The sequence below is a fragment of the Grammomys surdaster genome, unplaced genomic scaffold, assembly GCF_004785775.1.
Source record: "Grammomys surdaster isolate TR1022 unplaced genomic scaffold, NIH_TR_1.0 843, whole genome shotgun sequence".
NCBI classification, from domain to species: domain Eukaryota; kingdom Metazoa; phylum Chordata; class Mammalia; order Rodentia; family Muridae; genus Grammomys; species Grammomys surdaster.
The window spans coordinates 4,929,635-4,941,721 of record NW_021605262.1 but is presented as its reverse complement, the minus strand read 5'-3'; the positions used below and the strand labels follow the sequence as shown (position 1 = coordinate 4,941,721).

The following is a 12,087-nucleotide window of genomic DNA, read 5'->3' as shown; positions in this document are numbered from 1 at the left end:
GACCGTGACGGGAACCTGCATCTTTGCAAATGTTTAGTTGAGATGAGGTGATGTTGTGGTATAAGGTGGGCACTCATTCCATGCCTCATGGAAAAAAAACAATCTGAAGATTCTGAAGGGAGACACAGAAGAACCCACAAGAGATGACAAAGACTCTATTCAGCACACAGCCTTCCAGACTATTGTCCTGTGTCCTTCCTTCCCACTCTATAAAATCCCCAAGTACCCTCAGGCAGAGGGTACATTGAGAATGAGAGGCCCTCATTCTTATTCTAGGGCCCAGACCTTGAATAAATCCGATTTTCCTTCCAGCTCACATTTCTTGAATATTGACTTTTGAGTGGAGATGAATCCAGGAACAACATTTAGCATCCTGGCAGAAATAAAGATATTTAAGATATTTGTGCCCCTCCCTGTGGCTATCAAACTACTGAAACTCTGGACCCTGAAGAAGTTGGAATTTTTCTCAGGAATCTCATGCTGGGGGGGACGGAAAAGGCTGAATGAAGCCTAGTGCTACACAGAAGGAAAGCTTATTTCCAGGAAAGAGATGTCAAACACTTGTGACAACTCAGCAGACCGTCACCTTGCAGGGCAGACTGGAGCTCAGACAATGAGATAGGTAGAACAACCCTCAGAACAGGACTCTTAGTCACAAAGATATCTTGGCTTCTAGTTAAACCTAAACCTCTCCTCAGTTCCTCAGAGAGGAGAGAGAATGGGTCAGGAGAACCACTGCATCTCTTTGTTCCTCTTCCAAGTGTGACCATACCAGATAAATCTTTTCCTGCTTCTCGCTATTCCCTGTTCGTGTAATTGGCCTGTTGAGGACAGGAGACTGAGCCTGGAATGTTAGAACAGCCAAGGTCCAGGCTCCAACTCTCCTTACTCCAGTAACAACACTACCACACTTTCTGAAGGGGTGGTATAGGCCCAGGAGCCCCCAAGACCACGTTCTCAGCACAAAGGAGATTTAATTGCCCCAGAGAGAAAGAGGGCAGGGAATAAGAGACAAACACAGGAGACAGAAGAACAAGGGAGAGGGGAAGGGGTATTTGTCCTGGAGGGGGGACAAAGGACTGCCTTTGGTAGAGAGGTGACAGAAGTGACCCATTGGCAAGTGGCAGTTTATAAATATAAAATAGAAAGCCCCCTGTTAAGATGAAGTGTTTAATTTTAACTGGGCATGTTAAATAGATGACCCAAAAGGGGCTTTTTGTTGCTGGACTTCACTTTGATTCCTGAACCTTGGTAGTCAGCCTCAGGAGGCGGAAGTGGGCAAGGAATAGACCTTGCTGGCTAGCTTTAGGAATGTAATCTAATGGGTTTTCTTTAGCAAGGCAGAGGTAATCAGGGAGAAGTGCAAGGCCTGCCAGAGTTTTGTTTGCCATGCTCAGGCTAGCTAGAGGCCCTTCACTCAGTACATCCAGTTAATTCTTTAAAAACATTAGTCCTTAAAACTAATCTTTAAAAATTAAGAACTGCATTGACTATCAAGAATCTGACAGGCTGAGAACTCCAGTGAGGTGTGGCACATCTGTGTGACCACTGGCACATCTGTGTGACCACTGGCTAGTGTCTGTGAAGTATGCAGACTGTGTATAAATGTGCCAACATGTGTGAGCGGTATGTGCTCCTCAAGTACCTATCAGAGATAGCCTGAGGTGGACATCTTCCATAACTAGAGTTTTTGGGGAAAACAGGCTGAGCTGTGGTCCAGAGGAGTCCTGCTGAAACTAAGTTCTACAACTCTTACAGAACTGTACACTTAGACCTGATCTTTATTTAAATGTTACATAAGAATGCCTCATAAAATGACCCTAGGAAGAGGGCACAGACTAAAATCTACTTGTGGTAACCTAGGTTCTTCCCCACAGTACCAGATTCAGATGCATTAAGAGCACTGCCTTGCTTCCTCCCCTTGGGCTTGTTCTAGACTGGGCACAACTGCAAACATGCTAGCACAGACACTCAAGGGAGCCTCGGAGTCACTCTGGCTGCTGTCCCATCCTTGTAGTGCTTTGTGGCTTGATCTGCCATGCCTTCTCTTTCTCTATGGCATGGCTAAGTCCCATATCCAGCTCTGGTTCTGCTTTACTCTCCACACAGCCAGCACACCCCTGCCACTCCTGCACAGCTTCGGTAGGATGTAGAGATTACAAACCTGATGAGCACACATGGTACTTTTCTGTGAAGACGGCACCCTTGCAAGTCCTGAGAACGACTGGCACCCAGAGCTTGCTGTTCCTGGAGCACGGTTATGTCCTTCCCCAATGTGCCTCCCATAGTCACAACTCTTGTGTGTGTTTAAGATTTATTTATTCATTTAATGTATATGAGTACACTGTTGCTATCTTCAGACACTCCAGAAGAGGGCATCGGATCCCACTACAGATGGTTGTAAACCACAATATGGTTGCTGGGAATTGAACTCAGGACCTCTGGGAGAGCAGTCAGTGCTCTTAACCGCTGAGCCATCTCTCCAGCCCACAACTGTTGTGTTTTATAAAAAGATAAAGAAAGAAGGAATATGTTTGGTGAATGTGCAGTCAGGTGTGGGGGAAGGGGGTACCTCTGCGGGTCCATGCTAAAGCATTCCTTTCCATTGAGGGACCAGCCACATACAACAGTATAGTATAGAATAGAGTTTATTCAGGGCATGGGGAGGGGAGTTGAGAGAGTAGTAGAGACAGAGAAAGGCAGAGAGACAAAGAGAGAGAGAAAGGGGGGGGGGGGGAGGCCAGCCATGAGCATGTGGAGAGAGAGGGAACAGGATGAGAGGACAGAGCAGAAACAAGAAGGCAAGAGAGAGAGGAGAGGGCAAGCAGCCCCTTTTTGTGAGTCAGGCACACCTGGCTGTTGCCAGGTAACTGTGGGGCGGAGCCTAGACAAAATTCTAACAACTTCTATTGATGCTGGCTCCTTCATCCATCCTCATGGGCCAGCCTGGGTGGCAGAAAGTGCCGCCTCACTTCTGAGAGAAGCCTAGGATGCATTAGTGATACTTCACCCCCTCCTTCTGGGACAAAGAGTCATGGATCTCCAACAAAGGGCTCATGGTACACGAGACTACAAGAAATATGCCCCGACTCCAGCCTCAGGTTGACCAGAGATACTTTCAGTGCTTCCCTAATAGAAGGACACATTCTCGTCCTTTTCATCCTCGTGCAATCCCTAGAAGATGGGAAAGCGTGGGCCAGGTGCCTGGCTGGCAGCAGCCAACCTCTGCCCAGAATGACTGGCAGCTCTAGGCAGGGCTTCAGTCACACAAATAAACCCAAGAACTCTCAGGAACCACCCACCGTTTCAGGAAGGAGGTTGCAGCTCCACTCTGCTGGATATAATTTCTGGACATGATTAAACAGGAAGGAAATAAAAGACTCAGGCTGAGATTACATTCAGAAGCCTGGCTCTCCAGGTTCTACATTATCCGCTGCTAGAAACTAGTGATTAACCATTCCTGTTGTTGTCAGAGGCAGCTCAGCTCTGCCATTGTCCCCAAACCTGAAGCCATCAACCTATGCCTGGCCATAAAGCTGTGGGTTTGGGGTCAGGAACAAAGCACGCAGAAAACAGAGGCTCATTCTGAATTTCCCCCTTAAGCCAGAGAGTGTAAACTGCCACTCGAGTCTGGATGTTACCAACTTGGCTTTATTTCTAGATGTGGGTCAGAACTCACACTGGCACTGGGTGTGGTAGTGCACTCCACCAACCTTAACTTTGGAGATGGAGGATCAGGGGTTCAAGGTCAGCCTCACCAATCTAATGAATTAAAAACCAGCCTAGGCTATGTGAGACCTTGCCACAAACAAACAAATCCTAAAACTGTTTTTTTCTGGTTGACCTGAGTGTTCACCTATGAGTAACTTTCGGGTTCTTCAATTGAGGTGGCAGACCAGAACCTTCCAGTATCTCCAGGGCATTTGCTTGTGCCTGTGACTCATGGAACCCTACCTGGAAGATCCCCCTCCAACTTCCTGCCTCAGCACCTGGGTAGCAGCTTCTGAGCTCTAAGGACACCTGCTGGGCAGAGCCACAGACTGAGAGGAAGGAGCTGCTGCTTTGCTTCTTCCTCTTCTGCTTGGTTAGGGCTGATGGAAGGTGGAGGAGGGGCTCTGGCTTTCCCAGGTGCAAGGAGATCCTGCAAGAACTCCAGGAAAACCCAGGAGAGCCAGATCCTCAGGAAGGAACTTCTCTTTAGGATCTGCAAAGCAACAAACGGCAGGATGAGGCCCCCGTGGGACTTGGGCAACTCTGAGCTTCAGGCACACTTGCATAGCCCACAGCTGTCCTTGCCCAAGGTCTATGCCCCACAGATACCTGTGGCCCCCACCTGGTGACCTTCTTCCTTAGCAGTCCCTCTGGTCCCAGTGGCTAAGGGAGGAGTCCTCACTAGAAGGTGGTTCTGTCTCCCAAGGACAAGAGGCTGTAGGAACATGGGGATCCTTCCTAGAGACCATTACACACAGGATACATGAACATATAGGAAACCTGCTAGCCAAGGAGTCCCTTTCCAGCCAAGTGACCCCTACACCCCCGACCAGGAATTGCTCCCCAGAGGGCTCATCAGCATTAGCTACTCCATCAAAACAGATCCTGCCCAGATAAGAAGGGTCTGTCCCATCAGCCTGCATAGAGTAAAGCTGCACACTGAACTAAATGCAAACATCCTGTCTTTGTATTAGTCAAAGCTTTGTGTGTGTTGTTGTTGTGTGTGTGTATATAAGTAGATTTATCATATATCATATGATATATGATATATATGGTAAATCCATACCAGAGTAGCTTACAGGCTGTGGTCCAGCTAGTCCAATATTGGCTGTCTACCCATAGAAAGTCCTAGAATCCAGTAGTTCAGTCCACAAGGCTGGATATCATCTCAAATGGTCTTCCATATATGCTGGAATCCCAAAGAAGTAGGCTCTAATTCCAAAGAAAGAATGAACTTTAAAGAGCGAGGGCAAACAGGCAAAGAGGGAGCGCATCCTTCTTCCACATCCTTTATACAGGCTGCTACCAAAAGGTGGGGCCTAGATTTAAGGTGGACCTTCCCACTTCGAATAATTTAATTAAGAAAAGTCCCTTACAGTTTTACTCACTGCTTGAGTTTTAGTTCCAAACGTAGCCAAATTGACAACCAAAAATAGCCATCATAGTCTTCAAGTAAACTTCCAAGAGAAGAACACAGCATATGGCCTTGTGTCTTAGCCTCATTAAGCTGCAAGACACCCTAGAGTGTATAACTCATAAAAGGCACACATTCCTTACAGTCCTGGAAGGTCAAGATCAAAGTGTCTGCTGATGGCCAGCCTCCTGGCTCACAGAAGCCATTGTTTAAATTTGTCACTCATCTTGGGGAAGGCCCAACAGCCAGATAGATTCTCCTGGCTGATCCCCTGTGGTGATTTGAATATGCTTGGCCCAGAGAGTGGCACTATTAGGAGATGTGGCAATGCTGGAGTAGGTGTGGCCTTGTTGGAGGATGTGTGTCACTGGAGATGGGCTTTGAGGTCCTATGCTCAAGCTCCACCCAGTGCAGAAGGGACCCTCCTCCTTGCTGTCTGCAGAAGAGACAGTCTTCTCCTGGCTTCCTTCTGATTAAGATGTAGAACTCTCAGCACCATGTCTGCCTGGATGCTACCGTGCTTTACTAAGACACCTTTCCTTCCCACAACCCCACTGTGGGTCCCACCTCTTAAGACTGAAGCTTTAGGGTTAGGAACAATATATGAATGGAGAGGCTGACATGGGCTCCTCTCTGCTAAGATAAGGCTAGGAGGGGCTAGAGAGATGGTTATGAGCACTGACTGCTCTTCCAGAGGTCCTGAGTTCAATTCCCAGCAACCACATGATGGCTCACAACTGTCTATAATGGGATCTGATGCCCTCTTCTGGTGTGTCAGAAAACATATAAAATAAATAAATCTTAAAAAAAAAATCCTCCTGCCCCCGCCAAAGACAAGGCTAGACTTGCTGTCTATATCCCGTCTGCATTTTTGCTGGGCTGTGTCCCCTCTGGTTTACTGGCCAGACCTCAAGTCCTTTGCAGCTCTGTGTTCCTGTTGCAGTACAGAACCTGATGTTACCATCGTGAAATCAGGATGTTTAAAACCACAGTTGATCTTCCGAGTTAAGCTCTTACCAAACATGAACAGAGTGCAGGATGCTAACGTTAGCTCAATATAGAGTTCAGGCAGGGACATTTCATCCTCCACAGTTCCATTGAGGGCTTCTGTCACCTCAAGAAATCTGGATTTGCAGATGTTGATGATATATGAGGTAAGGTCACAGAGTAGGTGCCCCATGAGGCAGAACAGAGAGGCTTTGGTGGACCAATGGGAATAATGACACACCTGGGTGCCTACCTCTATTCCCTTCTGAGCAGATGGCTTGTCCACTGAGTACCCGCTTGGCTGCCCTGCCCTGGTCACTGAATTTCTGACTTAGGCCCACACTTGGGGGCTCCATGAGTTAATCCTCTCCATTCCACACTGCTGTCCACTTGTGCTAGGATACCATGCTTATCCCTCCTGGGAATGTCTCCTATAGAGTCCCCATGACATCCGAAAGAATAAGGGCACCACCTCAGTGGGCCAGGGCTTACATGTTCAGTCTCCCTGGAGACAAGATGTATTGTTCAGCTTGAGCAGGGCATGCAAAGCAGTCATATATGAGGGAGCAAGAAGTGACAGAAGAACTGAAAGGGGTGCTAAGATGGCCCTATGAGGCAGGGGCAACAGATATGCAAATCCCCCCCCCAGAACAGGAACACCCTAGAAACATGTCCCAGACAGGTACCTCCCTACAACATGGGCCGCCCTGATGCAAGACAAACAACTCTGAGGGTTGTCCCTGGCAACTTGCTACAAGTCTGTTGTGCCTCTCTTAGCCTTTTATGTCCCGGATCATTCGAAGCACATTAGCTTTCTTTAGATTCAGATCCCAGGACCTCTAACGACCTTAGTAAGCCCCCCCCCCCCCCGCCCCAGCCCCGTTTTATATTCAGTTCTTGAAGGGATTGGTCTAGAAAGAGAAAGTCAGGATCTGTCCCCAGGAGGTCTAAGTCCAGTGTGCATTCATTCCTGAGCAGAAGAATCAGACACACCTTGACGACTGCTCAGCAGCAATAACTTCCTTTCGTATTGTTTCCCTAGGACTCCTTCCCTCCCAGAAAGCCTTTTGTGGCTCTGAGTTGCCCAAGACTTAAGGAAGCTACTGCCTTCTCAGGGCTGCCACCCTTCCTAAAATCTGACTCCTTCTTACCAATGCTCAGCTCCCCCAGGACGTGGTATTTGAGCAGCCGCCGGCAGCCTGGACCTTTACCCTGATAACACGGGGGCTTCTACAAGCACAACTCCATGACTTCATATACAGGTGACCCTCTCGTAGTTCTGACCACTAGAGTTGCAGCCAGTCCACTGGCTCAGGGTCTCGCCAAATATGAGGAGACCTAGAGCAGCTGCAGGTCCCCTGTGGGAGCCTCTCTGGTCCTATCATCCAGGCTACCCCCACCTCTGGAGATAGCATCCCTTGGCCTTTGCTGGTGCTTGGAAAGGCTTCCTGAAGAGGGATTCTGGCTAGTGACACAATGGCCACACCACGCCTGAATGGAAAGGCAGTTCCCAAGGGACATGGAACACTCCCAGTCAATGTGGCTCAGTATGTCCTCACAAAGGCATAGCTGGCAGAGACCAGGACTGTGAAGAGATAGATAGCCTTTACTACGTGGGACTTGGTAATTCTATATAGTAAGACTTGTTTCCTCTGAAAATGGAACCACACTGTAGTAACAGTGCCTCACAGTGTCCCCTCAACAACTGGCTGGCCAATGGTCCCAAAAACATGTATGCCTAAGGAAAGGGGTCAGAATGACCTTTAGTGATACTTGTCAGAAGTAGACTCAGTTGTATGTCCTATGAGTGGGGAGGAAGGAACCTTGCTTGACCCAGTGGAGGGCTGTCTATACTCCACTTCTACACCCTGTCTCCTTCCAGGTGTTTCAGAAAATGAGTCATTGTGACTGAGACCTGTTGGGGACCCTACTGGTCCAAGAATACCTTTTGTGGTCACAGAATATGCCAGAATGTTTGGCATATGTCCTGCCTGCACCCGCATCCAGAGCATCCTCAAACCACGGCACACAGGAGGCAAGGAGCTGAGGCTATACCAGCTGAGCTCGGCTATTACCCAGAATGCCCAGCACATGTTGACCAGGGAGCCACATTACCTCTGTATCTGTTAGAGTCTCCCACAGGGGCCATCCTATTCTCTGGAGCCACTTGTAAAATGCTATGTTTAGTGGCAGGTGGCTGGGGATCAGCATCCCACAGCCCAGGCTGCATTCACAAGTACTGGGAGCTGCAGAGTTGTGCTGGGTTGGACAGGTATAAAGAACATGTCCTGGGCATGCCTGCCTTCAAGCCAGTGTGATAAGGACCTGTTCCTAGGAAGACACAGGTATCTCTAGTGCCTGAAGCTGGAGGAGACCCAAGCCCACAGGACTCGCAACCCCTGCCCCATCCCATACCAGTGCAGGTCCAGCCCTTAGCTAACTTATCCAGGTAAAGGAGGACATCAGGTCTCCAAGGTTCTTCATTGGTTAAGTTCCTGCACACCAGGAGCATCTGTGTCCTGATCCCCACTTACCCCCAGGTCCGATGGACACAGGTGAACTGCAGGAGGTAGTGGGCAGTGTTTTAACTTCAAGCAGCTGGTACTTCCTGCTCAATTTACTCTGCTTTCCCCCTGAGCCCCTTTAGGGAACATTGTTCTGTAAACAGAGAGATGAAGGCCCAGCACTACCAGAGGCATTGGTTTGCCCAGGAACATGGGCTGTCCCAGTCCTGAGCTGTCTAGCCCAGAGGGACAAGAAAGCTGTAGTTGCCAAGCAACGAGATGGAAGCATCAGAGGAGCGTAGGGCCCCAGGGAGGGCACAGGTGGCCAGCAGAGGGGGTGCAGTAGAGCCTGACAGAGGTGGCTTCTGGGGACTCTCTGGTAAGCAACTTACAAACACCTGGCCTGGAAGAGACAATTAGGGTGCTGACCATGCAGGCTTACAGCGACCTCCTAGTGGACTATAATGGGAAGACATGCTAAGTGGGGGCATGGGTACAAGAGCCATGAGGCATTTCCCAGAGAAGCTGAGAAGGGCTGGTGCCCCTGAGTTTCCTGATGGCCCTAATACTCTGTGTCCTCACTTATTCCCCAAGAGAGTCCCTGGACGCCCTCTTCTGGTAAGAACACAGTCCTATCACAGCAGGGCCTCCTTTTTTTTTTTTGGTTTGGTTTGGTTTTTCGAGACAGGGTTTCTCTGTGTAGCCCTGGCTGTCCTGGAACTCACTCTGTAGACCAGGCTAGCCTCGAACTCTTGAATTCAGAAATCCGCCTGCCTCTGCCTCCCAAGTGCTGGGATTAAAGGCGTGCGCCACCGGCTACAGCAGGGCCTCCTTACTTCCTTTAGCTCTGATTTTCTCCTTAGAGGCTCTCTCCTGGACATTCACTTGGAGGCAAGGGCTTTAACCTACACATCAGTCCATAACAGGATGTATCATTTATATTCATTTTTCTGAGGGATCCCCTAACTTAACCGTCTTGTTTCCACACCCAGGGCTCTTTGTTGGCTCCTGAGCTCCAGGTGGTATGGCACCCCTAGATAACCCTGCATTCACCTTTGGGTGCCTGTCACTGCTTGATCTCAGCACACCACAGATTTCCCTCAGTCTATCAAGCAAACCGAGTACAGTAGGGCCTTATCACTAGCAAAATCTCAGTTCAAAAGGTCTTCCTTGGCTGTTTTTTCGCTCGCCCCACCTCTCCACAAGGCAAGGAGGCCCTATACCCTGGCTTGTGTAGGCTTACCTAACATGTTCTCAACCTGAAGCCCAGAGCCAGGAAAGAACTCAAATGTAGAATTTCTAGAAAGGCATCTCAAAACACCAGCATCCACCAGGGAGTGTCGAGTACCTGAGTCTACAGCCAGTCACCACTGAGGCCCCTGACACAGAAGTGAGTGACTTCGGTGAAGAGAGCTGCTCGGCAAACATCCCATAGACAAAATTCTGAGCATACAAGCCTTCCTCATCCACCACTGTTCATCAGCACAAGCTTTGAGTGATCCTCACATTGCAGGAACTGACACACCAGAATGAAAATGAGATGCAAAAGCTGTCCCCGTGGGCATCTGCTTTGCAAGGGGTCTGTCTGTTTGTCTGTCTGAAGGAGCAGACACATAATGTCACTGTGTGGCTTACTGAGTGTACACTCATCATCTGGTTCTTGCTTGCAGATCATTGCTTCCAATGATCTCAGAGGAGAGAGTGATGTATGCAAAGCAACCAAGGAGAAAACAGCCAGCACCCAAATGTCCTGTTCATAGCCTGCTGAATGCCAATTTCATCACATCACAACATTGACTGCACAATACAGAGCACATAGGTATGACTGGTTAGGAATACCTGTGGAGATCAGCTTACTTGAAACTCCTGTCTCCTCTCAGGTTGAAGCTGGAGCCCAAGGCAGAAGGCTCACCACTTTACAGTACCAGGCCCCATCCCATACAGCCCACACTGTTGCCTGGACACAAGGCCATAAGCCACTTGACAGACTGCTGGGGACACGGAGTTGGCCCCATCACTTTAGGGCTTGCATGGAAAGCTGGCTTCATCTGCTTTAGTACCTGAGAATTCTGAGTCATGGCAGTTTAGAGAGAGGGAAACTGAGGCTGGGCCTTTCTAGGGGTCACAAGGAAGAGTGGTTACACTTCCAGTATCAGCAGTCATACTTCCTTTTGTGGTTTGTTTGAGACAGTTTCACTCTATAAACCAGGCTTGAGCTTACTAACCTCTACCTCCTGGGTAATGAGATTACAGGTGTATACCACTATGCCCCAGCTATGTGCTTTCTTAAATTCTGTTTGTTTGGGTTTACAATTTGTTGTTTTGTCTATATTGTTTATAATAGACAGTGTCTCATTCTATGGCCAATAATGGACAGTGTGTCATCCTGAAACTCACTATGCAGCTGAAGGTGATGACAAACTCTTAAAAATCCTTCTGCCTCAGTCTCCTGAGTGCACAGATTACAAACATGGGACTGTAAGCTAAAATATAATGATTTGCCTTTAAAATTAGAAAAAAAAGCACAAAGCAAATAAAAGGATTTCTGAGCAGAAAATAACTTCTGATACACTGGATAGGATTTCCGATACACCAAAGATAGCTTGCCTGCCTGCCTGCCTGCAATCACAGTCTGTGTGTGTGTGTGTGGTGTGTACATGAATACACATGACATATCCATATCCCACCTCCCACCCTTGGCCCCGACAGGACCACAGTAACAGGTAATAGGATGTAATTTGGAACAGGAAGATCCTTAGACAAAAATATCTGCTCAAAGAACACCTTGCTGAGAGTAATTTAGATGATAAAGGGCTCCTCTGAGAACAGCTGCCTTGGTGTAAATTGATTTAATCAGATTGACGCCCCTCCTACTTCCTTGAAAGGAGCTAGCATCAGGTGCTCTCACCTCCAGGAGGGGAGGACAGGGAAGATGTGGTTTTCTCAGACCTCTATTTCCTCTTTCTATCTTCGTTTGGGGTGTGTGTACACTGTGTGTGAGTGTGTGTGTGTGTGTGTGTGTGTGTGTGTGTGTGTGATAAAATATTCAAGGGTGGGATGTGGATATATCATGTGTGTGTATGAACCTGTGTTCGAAGGCAGTCAGGCAAGCTATCTTTGGTGTATTGGTAATCCTATCTAGTGTATCAGAAGTTATTTTCTGCTCATTCTGGAGAGATGTCTCAGTGGTTAAACACACATACTGCTCTTCTAAAAACCCTGAGTTCAATTCCCAGCACCTGCATCAGGCAGTTTGCAAATCACAAACGTCTGTAACACCAGCTCCAAGGAATCTGACACTCTCTTCTGGCTTCCAAAATCACCAGTATACATGTGGTATTCACATTCACACACACACTCACACACACACACACACACACACAGTCTCTCTCTCTCTCTCTCTCTCTCTCTCTCTCTCTTAAATAAAAATGAATAAATTTGTTTAAAATAAGTATAAATTTTATAAACTTT

The 12,087-nt window shown here is 48.1% G+C and overlaps 1 protein-coding gene across 1 annotated transcript in view; it reads right to left on the bottom strand.

The window, feature by feature from the left end:
* Slc12a7 (solute carrier family 12 member 7) overlaps positions 1 to 9,936 on the bottom strand; it is a 74,035-nt gene extending 64,099 nt beyond the window's left edge. Inside the window, exon 1 of the mRNA XM_028782702.1 lies at positions 9,860 to 9,936. Coding sequence (XP_028638535.1) covers positions 9,860 to 9,866 — 7 coding nt within the window. The 5' untranslated portion in view covers positions 9,867 to 9,936. The remainder of the gene's footprint in view (positions 1 to 9,859) is intronic.
* Positions 9,937 to 12,087: the final 2,151 nt, after the last annotated feature.